Genomic DNA, 20543 nt, shown 5'->3' on the forward strand with positions numbered 1-20543 from the left:
AATCATGAGGGCACTGTAGTTAGCATTGCTGCCTCACAGCTCCAGGGATCCGGGTTCAATTCTGGCTTCGGGTCACTGTTTGTGTGGAGTTTGCATGTCCTCCTCTTGTCTGTGTGGGTTTCCTCCGGGTGCTCCAGTTTTGTCCCACAGTCTGAAAGTCATGCTGGTTAGGTGCATTGGTCATGTTAACTTCTCCTTCCGTGTACCCAAACATAAGGGATTTTCACAGTAACTTCACTGCAGTGTTAATGTAAGCGTACATGTGATACTAAATAAATTTAAACTTAATCAAGACCCAAACCATTTGAAGATAGTTACTTGGTGAATATTAGTCACATTCCCCTTGCAAGAGAGGGAACTGTAAGTGTGATTCAGTCCATTAAACTTTTATATGTTTCCTAGTCATAGGAAGAGATGCACCTTTCATTGTGACATCAAGAAAATGGTGGGAGCAACAGAGCTATTCTAAAGATGGGTGAAATTTGTACTGTCCCAGTTAAGGCAAGGGAGCTGGGACTGAAAGCATCTGATATATGTTTGTTTTGCAAACCTTGGTATTCATTTGTCTTTTTATTTGTACTGCAGGAGCTGTGAGTGGTTCTCAGACTAATCATGTTCAGAAAGTGAATTGTGCTGCTAAGCCAAACGATGGCAACAGTCCAATGACCCCTCTGCCATCGGATCAGAGTGCTGTACACTGTGCCACCAAAGGCCGGCCTCCTCCAGGGTCAGAGCCAGTGCCGGCTGGCGTCGACTCAGACAAGCACAGATTCCATCCGCTGAAGGGAGGTCAACTCAACATGGGCAAAACGGGGGCAGTGGAAAACGTGACCAAGGAAACGTCAGCACAGGCCTGCCAAAGAAAGCCGCGCCCAAAAAACCTAATTAGGCTGGCCTGTAACTTCAACCGGCTGCTCCTGCAAGACGAGGAGATCCAATTCCCTGAAGAGTTGGCAGAACCTTTGAGCGATGAAGAAGATTTATCCACTCCTTCACCACTGTTGTCGTTGCCTTCACTGCAGAGCGACGAGGCAGACAAGAAACTCCTGGAGGAATACGGGAAACTGCAGAAAGGTAACACATACTGCTATCTGCCTTCTGAAATAATGATGAGAAAGTGTTTCTTTTGTCATGATCCCCAAGAATTGAAATGTTTTTGGACTGGCTAAAATGATGGCCGGAATTCTTCAATGTTGTTTGCACTGCCATCGCTACAGGGAATTTGGCGCTCAGCCAAACTTCCATTCAATGCAGCAGGACTGGAAAGTACCATGCGAACGAGGTTGGAGAACCCCCGCCCATATATTTTGTGCAGTATGGTACAGGGCCTGTCACTTTAAGTGCACAATATGGGTACAATCCCTCTTGGAATATTTCCTGTCAGGTTTCATCAGGAGAAAATTCATCCCTGGTGGTCAGTACCCACAGTCAGGATCCTCAGCTTGGTGAGCAGGCCATTCGATGTTTCACTCCTGCAATCCACGAAGTGGAGCCACATGGTCTCCACTCACGATTGCCCTCAAGTTGAGTTCCTCACCTCAGTCACCAGAAGAGACGCAGAAACAAATTGGAGATCTTGCAGTGCACTGCCGAGTGCCAAATTCCAGAGTGGCAGCGGCAGAAGCCTGTGGGTTTATAATGGGAAAGGTGAGCACAAAAGATTATAGTTGAAAGGGAACATGAACTCTTTATATCTATGTATTATGTAATATAGATGTGACATTCTGTGATGGATAAGAATGTAACATTGGGAGGTGCCACCTACAGAATCTCACCAGTCTACATTACTGTACCTGATGGCAGTGTGGTGGCACTGTAGTTGGCACTGTTGCCTCACTGCTCCTGCCAGCCAGAGGAAAGGGTCTGAGACCAAGAATAATGGTGGCACTGCCAACTCAGCGCCAGGGACGCGGGTTCAATTCCGGCCATTGTGACTGTGGAGTTTGCATGTTCTCCCTGTGTCTGTGTGGGTTTTCTCCGGGTGCTCCGGTTTCCTCCCACAGTCCAAAGGTATGCAGGTTAGGTGGGTTGGCCATGCTAAATTGCCCCATAGTATCATCGGGGGATTAGTAGGGTAAATATGTGGGGTTATGAGGATAGGATCTGGGTGGGATTGTTGTCGGTGCAGGCTTGATGGGCCAAATGGCCTCCTCCTGCACTGTGTGGATTCTATGTTTCTAACTACATTTCAAAAGTACGTTTGTGAAAAAAGTTCTATAAATGCAAGTCTTTTACTTGAATGAATAAAGAATATAGGAGACTGATGAATTGAGATATACCTTTTTGCCGCTTAATTACAAGCATACCTTTCTCTATCAGAATTCTCTTATTTCGAAGCATCATGATGCATTGTTGGTGTTGTCACTGTTGCTGTAAACTGTTTAGCCTGATTGAGGTTTGCAGTCGAAACTTGGCATCTTGACTTTTTTTTTTCTCACAATCTTTCTTGACTTGACATTTCAGAATTTCTACTCTATAACTTATCTCAAGTGTTCCCAGAAAAGTTGGAGGACCAGATATTAGATGTGTTAAGCAGCGACGCATACAGTCTAATGGAAGATTATGACAAGGTATGACTAGCCCATTGCTACCCTCTGCACAGTGTATGTTATTATCTTATAAAATATTATTACTTAGTAATTTTTTTTGTCAAAAGCAGCAAGTCGGAGTTGTGGTACCAATATGTAAATCAACGTAATTTGTTTTTTAATCTCACGTGATGTTGCACAGGAGGCTGTCTAGACCAGGGGAGAAATTTTAACTCAATCTCCCCAGGTGGGAAATTGATCGTAGAATCCCTAATGTGCACAAGGAGGCCATTTGGCCCATCAAGCCTGCACTGATAACGATCCCACCCAGGCCCTATCATAACTCCATGCATTTACCCTGCAAATCCCCCAGCAGTGCAGATTGGTCACCCAATATAAATTGAATGGGTGGAATGTGGTACAGATGACCAATCCTAGCCCCTTATTGGGGCAGTTTCCTATCTATCCTTACTTGTAATTACATTTTGATTTTGTGTTCTTTAAAGTAAGATGAGCAGTAGCTGGGGTAACAGCAACATTGATTGGAGTACCAGGATTCCTGTGTGATACAGCTTCATCACCAAACTGTGACAGTGCTGATGGAAGAGGGGGGGGAGGTGGCATTACAGTACTGCAAATGTGTAGAGGTGGTTTCTATTGTAAATTAAGGCACAGGAATTTTATAATGAGAAAAGTTAGCACGAAAGATTATAGTTGACAGTGAATATGAACTCTTTGTATCTATGTATTATGTAATATAGATGTGACATTCTATGATGGATAAGAATGTAACGTTGGGAGGTGCCACCTACAGAATCTCACCAGTCTACATTACTGTACCTGATGGCAGCGTGGTTCCACTGTAGTTGGCACTGTTGCCTGACTGCTCCAGAGACCCTGGTTCAATTCTAGCTTTGGATGACTGTCTGTGTGGAGGTTGCATATATATCTCTCTCTCTTTTCTCCCCCCCTGCCCCACCCCTCCCCGAGTCTGTGGGTTTCCTCCCACTCTCAGGTTAGGTGGATTGACCATGTTAAATTGCCCCTTAGTGTCCCAAGATGTGCAGGTTAGGTGGATTAGCCATGGGAAATGTGTAGGGTTATTGTCAGAGAGTCGTGCGGGCTAAATGGCCTCTTCTGCACTGTGGGTATTCGAGGATGACATTTCATTGCTTAGCAATTCTTAAGTGTTGCTGTCATCAAATCCTGCTTATTGTTGCTTATTTAGATACAGAAGCAGAACTTTTGAAGGGTTGATGCTAAAGGATTTTTTTCCTCTAATAATTATGACTACTATGACTATATTGGCCTAGATAGTCCACAAAGAAATCTCACAACACCAGATTTCTTACTGTGTTTACCCCAATCCAATGCCAGCATCTCCACACCTAGATAGCCCACAACAGAGAGGCTTTTGGTAAATTCTAATGCCACAGCTTTGTTTCTCACCAATACATCACACTGCTGCCACTGACATTTAATCTGGAATGTTCTGTCTTTTTCCAGGATTCCCAGAAAGGAATGCCCAGCCTGAGTGGTAACTACAGTTCTGGAATTCACTCAATGTCGTGGAATAGTCAGACAGATGGACTTAGTGCCAGCGTTAGCCTCAGTCAACGTCTGGATCACCAGCAGGACATGCCAAGCCTTTTCAATGGTAAGATAAATGCTCAGTAAGAACCCTCAGTTGAAAGCAGCATCGACAACAAGGGAAAGCCCACCACAGTATTGTCAAGCTGTAACTCAAATACACGTGTAAACAATGTAAATTGTGGGCCTGTCACTATTATCTGAACCTTGAGGGAAGCAGAGTTGGGAATGACCTCATCAAGATACAAGCGGTGAAATTTAGTCTTGGGCAGAAGCATAAAATGGTGAATTGCGAATCAGCCAGCTCTGTTACAATCCAGCCTGATTTTCGTCACTCTTAGCTGCAGTTGAAACAATGAGTGGGTAAAGTGTAAAATGGTAGCTGCAGTTTGCTGTCACAGTTTATACCATTTTCCAAATCAATCCTGGGCTTCATAAAGTATTAAATAACTTGGATAGGTGAACCTAGGATACTGCAATAAGTCAGGTCAATAGAATAAAAACAGTTTTCAATGATTGAAAATGATTTAAAACTATTCTCAGTAAAATGTCCAGTGATTTGAATATTTGAAATAATCTTGAGAGGCGGCAGTGTCTCAGTGGTACTATCGCTAGACTATTAATCCAGAAACTCAACCAATGTTCTGGGGACCGGGGTTCAAATCCCGCCATAGCAGATGGTGGAATTTGAATTCATTAAAAAAAACCTGGAATTAAGAATCTACTGATGGCCACGAAACCATTGTTGATTATCGAAAAAACCCATCTGGTTCACTAATGTCCTTTAGGGAAGGAAATCTGCTGTCCTTACCTGGTCTGGGCTACATGTGACTCCAGAGCCACAGCAATGTGGTTGACTCTCAAGAAATAGGGATGGACATTAAATGCTAGCCAGCCAGTGATTTCCATGTCCCAACAATGAATAAACAAATAAGTAGGATGGTGGAGTTGAGTTTCCAAAATTCATACGCTTTCTAATATCGGCTACTAATGTGTAGAAAAATTGAATATTCTCTAACATCAATTGACAAAATAAACTCTGCTAACGTTACTTATATTATTTGTTTCTGGAAAGTTTGCTGAGATTCTTGCAAGGCCCCTCCTCTTGATTTGATCACAATTTGTTAAGATGCCAAAGCAGAGTTCCAGTGTCCTTTGAGACTAAACACTTTGCTTCTATTTTAGGGGTTGAAGCGAGAATTCACACTTTCAGTGGAGAATGTTTGGTTGTACATGACATGCGAAGAGCTACAGTTGGCCAGGTGGCTACAGGAATCAGTAATCTGGTAAGTGTGTGTTTTTTTTTTGAAGGAGACCACACACAGTACACTACCAAGAACTGACTTGTTGGTGTTCTCTGGAATTTAGAAGGTTGAGGGCTGATTAGATCAAAGTTTTCAAGCTAGGAGTGGGAAAGCTGATGAGATAGATAGCGAGGAACTATTTCTGGTGGTCTAGGTCTAGCCTCAAATCTAAAGCCAATCTTTGAGAAGTGAAATTAGGAAACCTTTATGTATACAAAGCCTGGTCAAAGTTTCAGACTGGCAGTTGATGCTAAATCATTGTCGGTTTTAAAACTGAGAGTGATAGATTTTTGATAACCAAATTTATTAAGGGATATTAGAAAAAGGCAGGTAGAATTAAGTTGCAGATCAGCCTTGATCTCACTAAAAGGTACAATAAGAAGTCTCACAACACCAGATTAAAGTCCAACAAGTTTATTTGGAATCAGAGGCTTTCACAGCAGCACTCTGAAAGCTTGTGATACCAAGTAAACCTGTTGGACTTTAACCTGGTGTTGTGAGATTTCTTACCGTGCCCACCCAAGTCCAACGCTGGCATCTCCACATCATCACGCAATTGTGTAACAGACTCAAGAGACTTAATAATTTATTAATTTTCCTATGTATATAAAACTTAAAATTACAGTTTAATAAAATGATTTAAATGTCTATACAGGAAATGTAATCTAGATTTTCAGATTAAAGTTTAATTTATAAGATCTAAAAGTTTGTTGATTGTAGATCGCAGACAGTAATTTCTGACTCATTTCTCATTCGCAGATACAGATAGCTAGTTTCTCTCTGGTGAAACAAAATGGACATCCTATTTCTTCTGACTTTGAAATCCCAGAATCTGGAATTGACCTGAGGTGCATCTCAGCTTTCAACTGCAACAATTCCTGGACCTGGCGGGTTAAGGATGGAAACCTTGATTTCAAATATTAGACTTTTCTGTGTCTATCTTCTGTACTCTGGGATTATAATCCCACCTTCTCATTTCAGGCTCAGATCTCTCAACCCATTTGGATACCAAAATCACATCACTAGTCTAAACCACAAGTAGGATCTACTGTTCTTAAAGTTGTTGTTTGGTTATTTTTAAATGCAAAATTCCCAATTTGTTGTATCATTTGCGGTGCCTAATTTGGATTATTAGTTCATTTGAAATTGCAAGGAAACGACTTCTAATTAAGCAACTCAGACCATCTAATTGTTTGCGAGTACAGTACTTGCCTGTTTATAACTGCATGATGCCAATGCAGTGACCATTACAAGCAAAATAACTTCATTGGGATATCTCCCACATCCTGAGGGGATTAAGATTGCTGAGAGCCTGCACACCGCGTCCTCTGCGGCAAGATCCTCTCCATCTGTTGTTAACAACAGAAATACTGGAAAAATTCATGTCATTTCTCCAGGGTCCCTGTAAAACTTCTCATGTTCTATTGGGAGAATCCATGGAAATCCAAACCCAATATATGCAAGTACAAGTAACTGGCAGATAAATTGATACTTCGCAACCTCTTCAAATTAAGTAGGTCTGTGATTTGATACAAGGAGTAATGTGTAGTGTAAGGGTCAGGTACAATGGTGAAATCCTTTAACAAAGCAACTGGAGGATTAACCTCCAGCAACCAGATTGCACAGTTATGCCTGTGTGATTATTTGTAATAATTAGTTGTGCTTGGCATCAATTATCCTTGGTTCAGGTAAGACCTGCCATTGTATCCCCGTGCCCAGGCGCACGCTCTTGAGAAATGGGTATCACCTTTATAATCGGTTGGTGCAAATGAGTTTTCGAGGGAGATTTGGGCCAATGCTTTTTTTTTCCTGCTGCTGATTCAATTATACATTTTTTCCATAATTTCCAGTTATGTTTTATTATTGTACGTTTTGAATATAATGCTTCTTTCAGAAACAGAATCACCTTCAGTTGATTCAAAGGCATAAGGAGATATTACACTGGACGTTTGAGATAAATATTAATTTTTTTTGCCTATTTTTTCCTTTTGCCACTGCCATCAACCCTGATAGGTAGCGGTTCGGTTGCCTGTCGACATTTTATTTTCTCCCCCCTCCGGTTGAGGCTGTTTAAGCCGTTTGCGACACCGTGTTCAGTGGGGATGCACCAGATTGTAGGCCGTGGAGGCTGAAGAGCAAAACTGTTGGCCGCCACGTGGAGTCTGTCGTCCCGTCGAACTATCGTCAAGGGGTGAGATAGTCCACCTCGCGCGGGGTCACGGTGATGCCCTCTCTCCCCATTAAAAACACGACTCTGTGTCGACTGCGGTACCAGGTGTTGTCACGATGCCTTTGGGATCCGCAGCCCGACCACCTGCCCTTCCGAGAGGCAGAACCTCCGGAAAGGAGAAGCTGCTGCGGAATGGGAAGCGGGAAGGAACGGTCTCTCCCTTTTTAGGAGAATAAACCAGCAGACAACCATATTGTGTTTATTTGTGTTCTGTGCAAGAACGAATGTACTCGAGATTGTAATGAGAGTGGATCACAGAGGATTACTCCTGAGGTGGAGCTTGGGGGAGGGTCACTAAGGATCCTCTCTATTCATGTCCAACATAATGAATATGATCTCTTTGTTACTGGTCAGTTTTAAAGTGATTTTCGTTGCTGGGAAGTTCTGAAGCGATTTTGCCCAAATCCATGTTACAATGAAAAGCTGTCCTCAGATCTATCTGGATATATTTAATAAGAAATAAACATTGATATACTTCTCCATGTTAATAATAGATAGGATTCTGTATAGCAATATGAAATTCCTCTTTAACAGCATTGTGAGTCAACCCACAGCACGTGGACTGCAAGTGATTCAAGAAAGCAGCTCATCACACTTTCACAAGGGCAACTAGGGATGGGCAATAAATGCTGGCCAACCAGTGACGCCTGTGTCCCACGAATGATTAAACAAAAAAGTTGCTATGAGTTCACGGTGATCTGTGTGGAGACTGTTCTATTTGTTGGCATTTGTGAGTTTGCATGTAACTTTTCTATCTCTTGCTACATTGTACAAAGTGGGATTGAGAAACTGCACTGGGCATCAGGACTTGAAAAAAAATCTCCAGTTTTGCCAATCTGCGGAATGTTCTTATGTGCTTTCAGCCTGCCATACCTGAATTTACGGGGTTGTTTGTAAGTTCTGGGGGGTTCCCTCACAGGCCCAGTATAAGTCTCTGGGTTGTACTGAAAGTGAGATGTTGGCACTTTCTGTTTAAACTTAGAATGTTTTAGTTTGTGGAGCCACTGAACAGAACAGCTTCAGCAGAGTTGAATCAATGATGATGGCTCATGTGCATGCCTCAAGGAAAACAGTGGTGGCCCACAATTAAAGGGCAAGTAGACAGTGGTCTCATCGGTACAAACTTCCATTAGCAGTGGAAAAATAGCGCTCTTTCCCTTAGTTGAGTTTGAGTTGCTAATCAGATATATGGGACATTTTTTCCCATAATATTTTTAAATATAGATATATATATATATAAATATATTTTTAAATTGTATTTCTTGAATGGAAATTGTCACTTTAATGTTATAATATTAATATAGCTATTAATCTGAAGCTGGGACTTTGCTGTAGTGAAGAAACTTAAGGAAATTGAAAACCTTTTTAAAAAATGGCAGGCAGGGCACCAATGTTAAAGTTCCACCTGTATTTCCGACTGCCCCACTTATTGTAGTGAGGGTTGGCTGGATTAATGGGTGTTAGTTTGATATGTAGCAATGGATTGCAGTTAGGTTAAAACTGAAATGGTTTGATGTGTCCTGATAGGGTGGAATACGTTTAAGGAGAGTTCAAACTTTTTGACGTCATAACAAAACTTTACTGACTTCACCAGCAATCAATGCACAGCTTAAGAGAGTCGAGGATATTGTATAATGTTGTCACCGATCATTGTCAGTGTTTTAATATCTTTCTTTAGAGTGAGTTTTATGCTCCGACATGCATTACCCGAAAGGGTGCTGGAAGTAGATTCAGTGGATGGGGTTTTCCAGTTCCGCCATGCTGGGTTTCCTCATGGTGGATGCGACGAGCCTTTCCGTTGACTCCAGCATGATGGGCGACCCCACTGGCGAGAGTGGCCGGAAAATTCCCTCCAATAACTTGCAAAAGGGCAAGTGAGTTAGAACTTATTGAATAAAGATTGTGAAGGAAGGGCAGGAGAATGGGATTAATTAGATAGCTTTCTCAAAGAGCTACCAGAGGCGCTAGGGGCTGAATGAGAGTAGAAAATGATAGTGGGAGAGATTTTCGGCACAACCCTGTGGGGCGGAAGTGGTCTGCCAGTGGCTGGCGATGGGATCTTCTGGTCCTGCGGGATTACGTGTTGAATGCACTTCTCGCTGCTGGGAAACCCACCGCTGGTGACAAACCCTCAATCCTCAGCCTTGCTGCCTATCGGCATACAGCCTAAAAGCCTTGCTTTGAAATGTGAATCTGGAAGGATAGTTTGCACTGTTGGATCTTTTTCATTTCTGAAGTAAATGTATAGCTTGAGAGATTCTGACTCCCTTTCTTATCTTTTAATGAAATGGTAGTAACAATGCTGCTATGCTTTTAAGCTGATTGTGCGTGCTGGTGCCACATTTCAAGTCCTGTGCCCTTCCTGATGTTTTATTGAATGTGTCTTAAAATGATAATGCTACTGACAGGTGAATGTAACCTTTTATTGTGATGATTGTGACCACATTAGATTTAGCGGTCTGTACTTTTATCCAATGGAAATGTGTCAAAAGTTTGTGTCATTTGTCTAAAAATGTTTGAAATAAGTTTACCTTGAAATGTTACGCTCTTCTGAAATATCAACTTGCACAATGTAATTGAATCCAAAGTAAAGTAATAAAGCATTTCTGATGCTGCATTCATGTTTGCGTGGCCTCATTTTTCATATTGCTGTCAATGAGAGGAATTGAAAAAGTACTAGGCAAGCGTGCAGGGCGACACAGTGGCTAGCAATGCTGCCTCACTGCGCCAGGTATCCAGGTTCGATTCCCGCTTAGATCGCTGTCTGTATGGAGTTTGCGTGGGTTTCCTCCCACAATCTGAAAGATGTGCAGGTTAGTTGCATTGACCCAAACAGGGGTATCAAGTGTTTAGGAAGGATAGGCGGGAGGAAAAAGTCGGGGGGGGGGGTGCGTAGCTCTGCTGATTAAGGATAGCATCAGGGTGGTAGCAAGGGATGATATAGGAGCCAAAGAGCAGAAAGTGGAATCGTTGTGGGTGGAGATTAGGAACAGCAAAGGGAGGAAGACGCTGGTGGATGTCGTCTATAGGCCCCCAAATAATGATCTGGAGGTGGGGCGGGCTATTAACGCGCAAATAAATGCGGCGTGCAGGAATGGAACGGCAATAATTATGGGGGATTTCAATCTACATATTGATTGATCGACCCATGATGGACGCAGTGGGCTTGAGGAAGAGTTCTTGGAATGCTGCTGGGATAGTTTCCTTGAACATTGTGTGTTGGAGCCGACGAGGGAGCGAGCTATCTTGGATCTGGTGTTATGTAATGAGGCAGGTAGAATTAGGGACCTTGTGGTGAAGGATCCTCTTGGGAAGAGTGATCATTGTATGGTGGAATTTCTGATGCAGATGGAGGAGGAGAAAGTGGGTTCCCGGACCTGTGTCCTTTGTTTGAACAGAGGGGAGTACGGTAGGATGAGAGAGGAATTGGCGAATGTTGATTGGGGGAGCGCATTGGAAGTTAGGTCTGCTGAGGAACAGTGGAGGATCTTTAAGGAGATCTTTCTTGGTGCTCAGCAGAAATTTATTCCGATGGTTAAAAAGGATTGTAGGAGGAGAGATAATCAGCCGTGGGTAATGATGGGGGTAAAGGAGAGTATTAAATTAAAAGCGGATGCGTTTAGAGTAGCTAAGAGTATTGGGCGAGAAGAGGATTGGGAGAGGTTTAAATATCAACAAAGAATGACAAGTTGATAAAGAAAGGTAGGATAAACTATGAAGCTGGGCTAGCGCTAAATATAAAAAAGGATAGTAAGAGTTTTTATAAGTATATAAAAAGGAAGAGGCTGACTAGGGTCAACGTTGGACTCTTAGAGGATGAGAGGGGGGACTTAGTGGTAGGGGATGGGGAAATGGCTGAGGCCTTGAATAACTTTTTTGTTTCGGTCTTCATGGAGGAGGACGTGAATAGTTTGCCAGGTATTAGCGATGGAAAGATGTTAGGAGTGGAGGGCCTGAATGACATTATTGTTACTAGAGAGGCAGTGCTCAACAGACTGGAGGGACTGATTGTGGACAAGTCCCCAGGTCCGGATGGAATGCATCCAAGGGTTCTGAAAGAAATGGTGGAGGTGATAGTGGATGCCTTGATGATTATTTTCCAAACCTCGCTGGATTCGGGGGAAGTGCCGGAAGATTGGAAAACGGCTAATGTTACGCCGTTGTTTAAGAAGGGTGGCAGGCATAAGGCAGGGAATTATAGGCTGGTTAGTTTAACGTCTGTTGTAGGTAAAATGCTAGAATCCGTGATCAAGGAGAAAATAGCGAGGCATCTTGAGGAGAATTGTTTGATAGAGCAGACGCAGCACGGTTTCGTTAAGGGGAAGTCGTGTCTGACGAATTTATTGGAGTTCTATGAGGATGTGTCTAGGGCGGTGGATAGAGGGGAACCGGTGGATGTGGTGTTTCTTGATTTTCAGAAGGCGTTTGATAAGGTGCCGCAAAAGAAGTTATTGCAGAAGGTTAGGGGGCATGGAGTTGGGGGTAGGGTGTTAGCGTGGATAGGGGATTGGCTGTCAAATAGGAGGCAGAGAGTGGGGGTCAATGGGTGCTATTTGGATTGGTGGTTGGTGACTAGTGGAGTGCCCCAGGGATCGGTGCTGGGGCCTCAGCTATTTACCATTTATATAGATGATCTGGAGGAGGGAACCGAGTGTAGGGTGTCGAAATTTGCTGATGACACCAAGATTGGTGGAACGGCAAATTGTGCAGAGGGTGTGGAGAGTCTGCAGAAGGATCTAGATAGGCTGGGCGAATGGGCCAGGAAATGGCAAATGGAATTTAATGTTGGCAAGTGTGAGGTGGTCCACTTTGGTAGGAAGAATGGTAGGAAGGACTATTACTTACGTGGCGAAAAACTGCAGCATGCGACGGTGCAGAAGGACCTCAGGGTCCTTGTGCATGAGTCGCAAAAACCCAGCCTGCAGGTGCAGCAGGTGGTCAGGAAGGCAAATGGGATGCTGGCCTTCATAGCGAGGGGGATTGAGTATAGGAGTAGGGAGGTCTTGCTGCAGCTGTATAGGGCACTGGTGAGGCCACAGCTGGAGTACTGTGTGCAGTTTTGGTCACTGCACTTAACGCAAGGATATTTTGGCCTTGGAGGGAGTGCAGAGGAGGTTTACTAGGCTGATACCGGAGTTGAGGGGGTTGAACTATGAGGAGAGGCTGAATAAACTAGGCTTGTACTCGTTTGAGTTTAGAAGAATGAGGGGAGATCTCATTGAGACATATAAGATGATGAATGGGATGGATAGGATAGAGGTGGAGAGGCTCTTTCCGCTCAGAAAGGACAGTAGGACTAGGGGGCACAGCCTCAAGATAAGGGGGGGGGGGCGGTTTAGAACGGAGTTGAGGAGGAACTTCTTCACTCAAAGGGTGGTGAATCTCTGGAATTCTCTGCCCGTTGAAGTGGTGGAGGCTGCCTCGCTAAATATTTTTAAGACGCGGGTTAATGGGTTTTTGATAAGAGAGGGGATTAAGGGTTATGGGGAGAGGGCGGGAATGTGGAACTGAGCCACGACAGATCAGCCATGATCTTATTGAATGGCGGGGCAGGCTCGAAGGGCTAGATGGCCTACTCCTGCTCCTATTTCTTATGTTCTTATGTTTAAACAGGCACCAGAGTGTGGCAACTAGGAGATTTTCACAGTAACTTTATTGTAGTGTTAGTATAAGCCTTACTTGTGACTAATGAGGAAAGAAACTTGAAACTTAAATGGGGCTAAAGGTTCACAAATCCTCTGAATGTGATGGTCTGCATTTCTCTTATGTGATGTGGCTGTCTCTGGCATTTGTTTCCCATCCTAACTGCCCTCGTAGGCCATTTCACAGCGTGCCTCGGAGTCAACCACGTTGCTGTGGGTCCGGAGTCACACATAGGCCAGACCGGGTGAGGATGGCAGATTTCCTGCCCGAAAGAAGATATCATTTTGTGAGACTAACTTGAAATTAAATTCCACCAGCTGCTATGATGTTTGAACCCATGTCCCCAGAGAATTATTGTGGGCCCCTGGGTTACGAGTCCAGTGGCATTGGCACTACACCACCATCTCCCCGTGTGTCCTAGTGTCTTAAGAGAAGTAGCTGCAAAGGGAGTTGTAATCTTTCAAAATTCTCCAGATTCTGACATGGTCCCAGCAGATTGGAAAACTGCAACTATCACATCTCTAATCATAGAAAAAGAGGAAGAGAAAGCAGGAAACTACAAACCAGTCTTCAGGAAATATGTTGGAATTCATTATTCAGGAAGTAGTTACAGAACATTTCAAAAATCATATTACAATCAGGCAGAGTATATGAAGTTTTGTGAAAGGGAAATTATGTTTGACAAATTTATTAAAGTCCTTTGAGGATGTAACACAGCAGGGTTGGTAAAGGGGAATCAGTAGATGTGATGCATTTGGACTTCCAAAAGGCAACTAATAAGGTGCCACATAAAAACTTAATGCACAAGGTATTGGTTCAGGGTATTGGGGATGATACATTAACATGGATAGAGGATTGGCTAACATCAGGAAACAGTAAGCTGTTCATGGTGGGATTTGAACCCATGTTCCTTGCACCTCTTGTTGCTCCTGCTGCCTGATTTAAAGTGGCTCTGGGGCCTATTGCACCTTCCTTTGCAACTCTTCCATTGTTGATGGATCCAGGAGGACTGGATTCCATCTTTGGATGAAATCACCTTTACTGGCATGGATGAAAGGGCAATAAGAAGTCTCACAACACCAGGTTAGAGTGAGACTTCTTACTCTGTTTACCCCAGTCCAATGCCAGCATCTCTACATCATGGATGAAAAGTCCAGCAGTTACCCCTCAGCTCCTCAGAACTGCCCTTCTCCTTCACATGTTTGCTGGCTCCCTCTTTGGTGAAAGTTTGCACTCCAATGAAAGGTGACAGTGGTTAGCACTGCTGCCTCACCACCAAGGACCCAGGTTCGATTCCTGGCCTAGGTGACTGTCTGTGTGGAGTTTGCACGTTCTCCCCATGTCTGCATGGATTTCTCCGGTTTCCTCCCACAGTCCAAAGATGTGTGGGTCAGGTGGATTGGCCATGCTAAATTGCTCCTTAGTGTCAGGAGGACTAGCTAGAGTAAATACTTGGGGAAAGGGCTGGGGTGGGATTATGGTCGGTACAAACCCAGATGGGCCAAATGACCACCTCCTCTGCTGAAGGGATTCTACGAGCTCCAGAATGGCCCATCTTCCCCCCAGTGTCTAAGACCTTGCCTGGAAACCACCATGTTATATTTGTCAGAGCCCTGATGGCCTGTGAACCCATTTGCAGCTTGTTAAATTGAGACAGTAGAATTTAATTCCTCTGAATATTGATGAGGCTGATGGTTCATTTGGGGAGGGCAGGCAGAGCTGAGCACTGCAAGTGGCTCAGTTGTACAGGAGAGGACACAAGGAATTCTGGAGGAGCAGTCAGGATTTGATAGGTAAACAGGCATTTTTGCAGCTGTAGGTGTGAATCCGGAATGCTGTATGGTCTCCCTAGTGCTAGGGTCGAGAATGTCATAAGTACATAAGAAATAGGAGCAGGAGTAGGCCATCTAGCCCTTCGAGCCTGCCCCGCCATTCAATAAGATCATGGCTGATCTGAAGAGGATCAGTTCCACTTTCCCGCTTTCTCCCCATAACCCTTAATTCCCTTGTCTATCAGAAACCTATCCACCCGTGACTTTAATATATTCAACGAGGTAGCCTCCACCACTTCAATGGGCAGAGAATTCCAGAGATTCACCACCCTTTGAGTGAAGAAGTTCCTCCTCAACTCCGTTCTAAGGTGCCCCCCCCGCCCACTTACTTTGGGACTGTGCCCTCTAGTTCTGTTTTCCTTTCTAAGCGGGAAGAATCTGAACGTCACTGAACAGCTGCAGAGCACACAAGCAGGAAAGGTGGGCCGTCAGCAGTTTTACTCCATATTGGGAACAAGAACATAGGTAGGGAGAGGGATGTCATCCTGCAGTCGGAATTTAGGGAGCTAGGTACAAAATGAGCAAGCAGGTCCTCACAGATAGTAAACGCCAGGTTGAGTATAGGAAGGTAAGACAGAGCACTATGTGGCTGGAAAGATGGTGCAGGATGGAGGGGTTTAGATTTTGGGACATTGGGACTAGCTCTTGGAGAGATGGAGCCTGTGCAGGTGGGACAGGTTGCGCCTGAGTAGGGCTGGGACTGAGTTCCTTGTTTTGTTCGTGCTGTTGGGGAAGTTTTAAACTAATTTGGCAGGGGTTTGGGAATGAAGGGATAATATCACGGCGCAAGTAGTATTGGAAATACTAGCAGTAGATAAAGAAATAGTAAGTTCATGGGTTGGGTCAGAGTAAAGGAGAATGCAATAGCATCAAAATTAGCATTACTGTGCATGGATAGAGTGGATGTGGAGAGGATATTTCCACTAGTAGGAAAACCTAGAACCAGAGGGCACAACCTCGGGCTAAAGGGACGATCCTTTAAAACGGAGATGAGGAGGAATTTCTTTAGCCAGAGAGTGGTGAATCTGTGGAACTCTTTGCCGCAGAAGGCTGTGGAGGCTGGGTCATTGAGTGTCTTTAAGACCGAGATAGATAGGTTCTTGATAAGGGGATCAGGGGTTATGGGGAAAAGGCAGGAGAACGGGGATGAGAAAAATATCAGCCATGATTGAATGGCGGAGCAGACTCGATGGGCCGAGTGGCCTAATTCTGCTCCTACGTCTTATGGTCTTGCGCGTATGATCACATAAAATGTGGCCAATAAGATTGGGCAGTACAGCAGGCCAGGAGACACCAGCGGGGAATGATGGTCTCCCGAGCGCATAGCTTTGTTTTAGTGCAATCAGTTCCGAGCCAGAAACCGGCACAGAGCTGATTATCATATGCAAATTTGAATTTCCATATGATCAGTGGGATCGGGATGGCATTCTCCGGGCCTGCTAGTGTCTCTCCACCATCCTCCCGCCCTCTCCCCCGCTCCAGCTGGGAGTGGTTCCCTCCAGCATGGTTTCCAACTACTGCCCACTGACGGGGAGCATGTGTCCTCACCCTGCTGTTGGGGACAAAGACTATTGAGACCTCCCTCAGAGGTCAAGGCAAGACGGGTGCCCCTTGGGCAGTGCCAAAGGGTGGGGCCAGGAGAGGGCACAGCATAGTGGGGAGAGGGACCTACTGGGAGGCAATTGGTGGGGTTGGAGGGGGGGTACTTGCTACCCCCCAGGATCAGTGCGGGAGGGAGGGCGGAGGCGACCGGGGCCTGGTCATCGAGGTTGGGGAGTGATGTGGGGGATCGGGGCTAGCCATGGGGGGTGGCTGTGGCTGGCTGTGGTGGGGGGTTTCGATCTGGGCTGGCTGGGTATTTTGGCGGGGGAGGGGCGGGGGCGGGAGATCATGGCTGGCCCAGGGAGGTTGGTAGGCCAGCGATTGAGGGGGGTGGTGGGGATGAGTTGCAGGCTGGTAAATGATCTAGTTGTGCAATATGCCTTGGGGATCAGCGGGTGGTCAGAAATGCGGGGGGGGAGAGGGGTGGGTGCCAGTGCACATGCGCTATTTCTGCACTGATAGATCAGCGCAGTGGCCCGCTCAGCAAAATGTTGTCAGCCTGTTGGTTGGGAATAGACCTCACCAACAACCACCTCCCCCCTCCGCCCCCCCAGCACACACACACACACACACACACACACACACACACACACACACACACACACACACACACACACACACACACACACACACACACACACACACACACACACACTTACCAGAGTGAATTATGCTGAGGAATTCGGCAAAGCTCAGAGTGTCAGAAAGGCAGGGCTGTATTAAATAACCTCAAAGACAAGGTGCCCAGGAAAGGTCAGAAAGGGGGAGGTGGTTTTGGTTAACAAGAGCATTGCAGTGCTGGAGAGAGACGATAACGCAGAAGGGTGAAGGGCGGAATCTATCTGACTAGAACTAAGGAACAAGAAAAGTGCCAGTATGTTGCCTGGTATAGTCTATAGGCCAGACTTAAGGAGTACTTTTAATGGGGGGGACTTCAATTATCTGATCCAGCTTGGGATAATATTACTGTAAAGGACACAGGGGATCAAGAGTTTCTCGCGCTTGTACAGGAAAACTTTCTTCAGCAATATGTGTCCTGCCCGACAAGGAGGGACACACAGCTGGACCTGGCTCTTGGAAATGGGGTGGGCCAAGAAGGTCAAGACAACATTTCAAGGATAGTAAACATTGTATCACAAAGTTTTGGCAGACTGTGGAAAAGGACAAAGAACAATCCGGAGTAAGGAGAATTAGCTGGAGGAAAGCCAGCTTTAATCATCGGATTTGTAAACATGCCCTCTGTGTTGATAGGAACAGCTGTGAGTCAAATAAATTGAAGTCAAAGGTTGGCAGGAAAAATGATCAATGGGTTTCCTTCAAAGAAGAAATGATTCAGGCACAGGCAAGGTATATTCCCTCGAAAGGGAAAGGTGAAGCAAACACAACCAGAGCTCTCTGGATGAGAATGGAGGTAGATATTAAAATAAAGAAAATATAGTTGTCGGGTAGAAACTGTGATTGAGAACCAGGCTGAATATAAAAGGTTCGGAGATGAAGAAGCAAATAAGAGAAACAAAGAGAGAGTATGAAAATAGACTGGCAGCTGGTATAAAAGGGAATTACAACATTTTCTACAGACAAATAAACAGTAACAGGGCAGTAAGAGGGACAGGGATGGTGACAGGACAGAAAGGGAATTTACACATGGAACCAGAAAAATGAATACTTACGCATCTATTTTCACCAAGGCAGAAGATGATACCCAGGCCACGGTAGAAGAGGTGGTAACTCAAACACTAGAAGGGTTTAAACTTGAAAAGTAGGAAGTATTGGGTGAATCATCTGTACTCAAAGTTGATAAGGCACTGGGGCTGGATTACATGTATTCAGTGAGAATTGACATTGCACTGGCCATAATCTTTTCGGTCTTCTTTAGTCTCAGAGTGGTGTCAGAGGACTGGAGAGTTGCAAACATTACACCTTTGTTCAAAAAAAGGGTGTAGAGGCAATCCCAGCAATTACAGACCAGTCAGTTTAACCTCTGTGGTGGGAAAACTTCTAGAAACGATAATTCAGGACAAAGTTAATCGCCGTATTTTCAGATGCAGGTTAGTTAAGGAAAGCTAGCATTCTGGGAAATTCATGTTTGGTTAATTTGCTGGAGTGTTGAAGAAGTAACACAAAGGGCTCATGAGGATAATGCTGTGGATGCGGTGTACATGGACTTCCAAAAGGCACTCGATACAATGCCACATTACAGACATATGAGGAAAGTTGTAGTTCATGGAATTAAAGAGACACGGTAGCAACATGGAGACAGAATTGGCTGAGTGACAGGAACCAGAAAGTAGTGGTTAATGGATGTTTTTCAGACTGGAGGAAGATTTGTAGTGGAGTCTCCCAAGGTCACTGTTAGGACCCTTGTTTTTCTGATATATATTAATGACCTAGACCTTGGTGTACAGACGCAATCACAATTTTTGAGGGTGATACAAAACTCGGAAGTATTGTGAGGAGGATGATACAGAACTTCAAAAGGCATCACCAATTTGGTGGAATGGGCAGACAGGTGGCAGATGAAGTTCAATGCAGCGATATGTGAAGTGATTCATTTTGATAGAAAGGACTGGCGAGACAATATACATATTAGAGGGTACGACTGTAAAGGAGTTGCAGAGGAGCCTGGGTGTATATGAGCATTAGGCATTGAAGGTGGCAGGACAGGTGGAGAGCAGTCAATAAAGCATAAAATATCCTGGGCTTCATTAGGAGGGACAAGGAGCAAGGAGCTTATGTTGAACTTACGTAAATCACTGCTTTGGCCTCAGCTGGAGAATTGTGTCGAGTTCTGAGTGCCTCACTTCAGAAAGGATGTGAACACATTGGAGAGAGTTCAGAAAAGATTCACAAGAATAAGTACAGAGAAATTAGGAGCAGGAGTGGGCAATTCAGCCTTTGAGTGTGGTACACCATTCAATACCACCATGGCTAGTTTAACGTTCACCTCGTTTCCACTTTTCTGCTTGTTCTCCATAACCCTTCATCCCTTCATCCTGCAACTAATTGGAAACCTATCCCTCTCCTCCTTAAATTTGTTTAGTTTTCCGGCATCCATTGCACTCCGAGGTAGAGAATTCCACAGATTCACAGCCCTTTGACGGAAGTTATTTTTCCTCATTTCTGTTTTAAATCTGCCACCCCTTAGCCTAAAACTGTGGCCTCTTGTTCCAGAATGTCCAGCAAGAGGAAACATCTGCTCTACGTCTAACCTGCCGACCACCTCCCCCCGACACCCCCCAGAGCATCTTATATACCTCAATTAAATCTCCCCTCATTTTTCTAATCCCCAGCGCGTATAGGCCTAAACTGCTCGATATCCCTTCATAAGACAAGTCCTCCATCCTTGGTGCTACTGGATCTACATCCTTCCTCAAGTAAGGGGGCCTAAACTGTGTATTTCAGATCCGGTCTCTGTACAGTTATAACACCACTTCTCCACTTTTAAATTCTATTCCATCAGCAATGATTGCCAAAATTCCGTTGCCTTCCTTATTACCTGCTGCTCCTACATTCCAGCTTTCTGCAATTTATACATGAGGACACCCAGGTCCCTCTGCACTGAAGTTTCTCTCCATTTAGATAAGTTGCTTTTTTATTCCTCTGATTAAAATGGATAACCTCACACTTATCCAAATTAAATTCCATCTGCTAAACTTTGGTCTACTCACTTAACCTACCTATACCTCTTTGTAAGTTTCTTAGTTCCTGATGGCAACATACTGTCCCACCTATTTTAGTGTCATCTGCAAATTAGACTGTGGTGCATTCCATCCTTGTATCCAAGTCATTAATATTGATTGTAAATAGTTGGAGC

General features: G+C 44.5%; 1 protein-coding gene across 4 annotated transcripts in view; it reads left to right on the forward strand.

The window, feature by feature from the left end:
• Positions 1–10269, forward strand: part of map3k14a (mitogen-activated protein kinase kinase kinase 14a) — a 69045-nt gene extending 58776 nt beyond the window's left edge. For all 4 annotated transcript variants that reach the window (XM_080213545.1, XM_080213542.1, XM_080213544.1 and 1 more), the window contains exons 12-16: positions 586–1074; positions 2464–2570; positions 4035–4185; positions 5304–5404; positions 6182–10269. In XM_080213545.1, the coding sequence (XP_080069671.1) occupies positions 586–1074; positions 2464–2570; positions 4035–4185; positions 5304–5404; positions 6182–6346 (1013 nt within the window). In that variant the 3' untranslated portion in view covers positions 6347–10269. The remainder of the gene's footprint in view (positions 1–585; positions 1075–2463; positions 2571–4034; positions 4186–5303; positions 5405–6181) is intronic.
• Positions 10270–20543: the final 10274 nt, after the last annotated feature.

The sequence above is a fragment of the Carcharhinus amblyrhynchos genome, chromosome 27, assembly GCF_965287045.1.
Source record: "Carcharhinus amblyrhynchos chromosome 27, sCarAmb.v2.hapA, whole genome shotgun sequence".
Taxonomy (NCBI): Eukaryota; Metazoa; Chordata; class Chondrichthyes; order Carcharhiniformes; family Carcharhinidae; genus Carcharhinus; species Carcharhinus amblyrhynchos.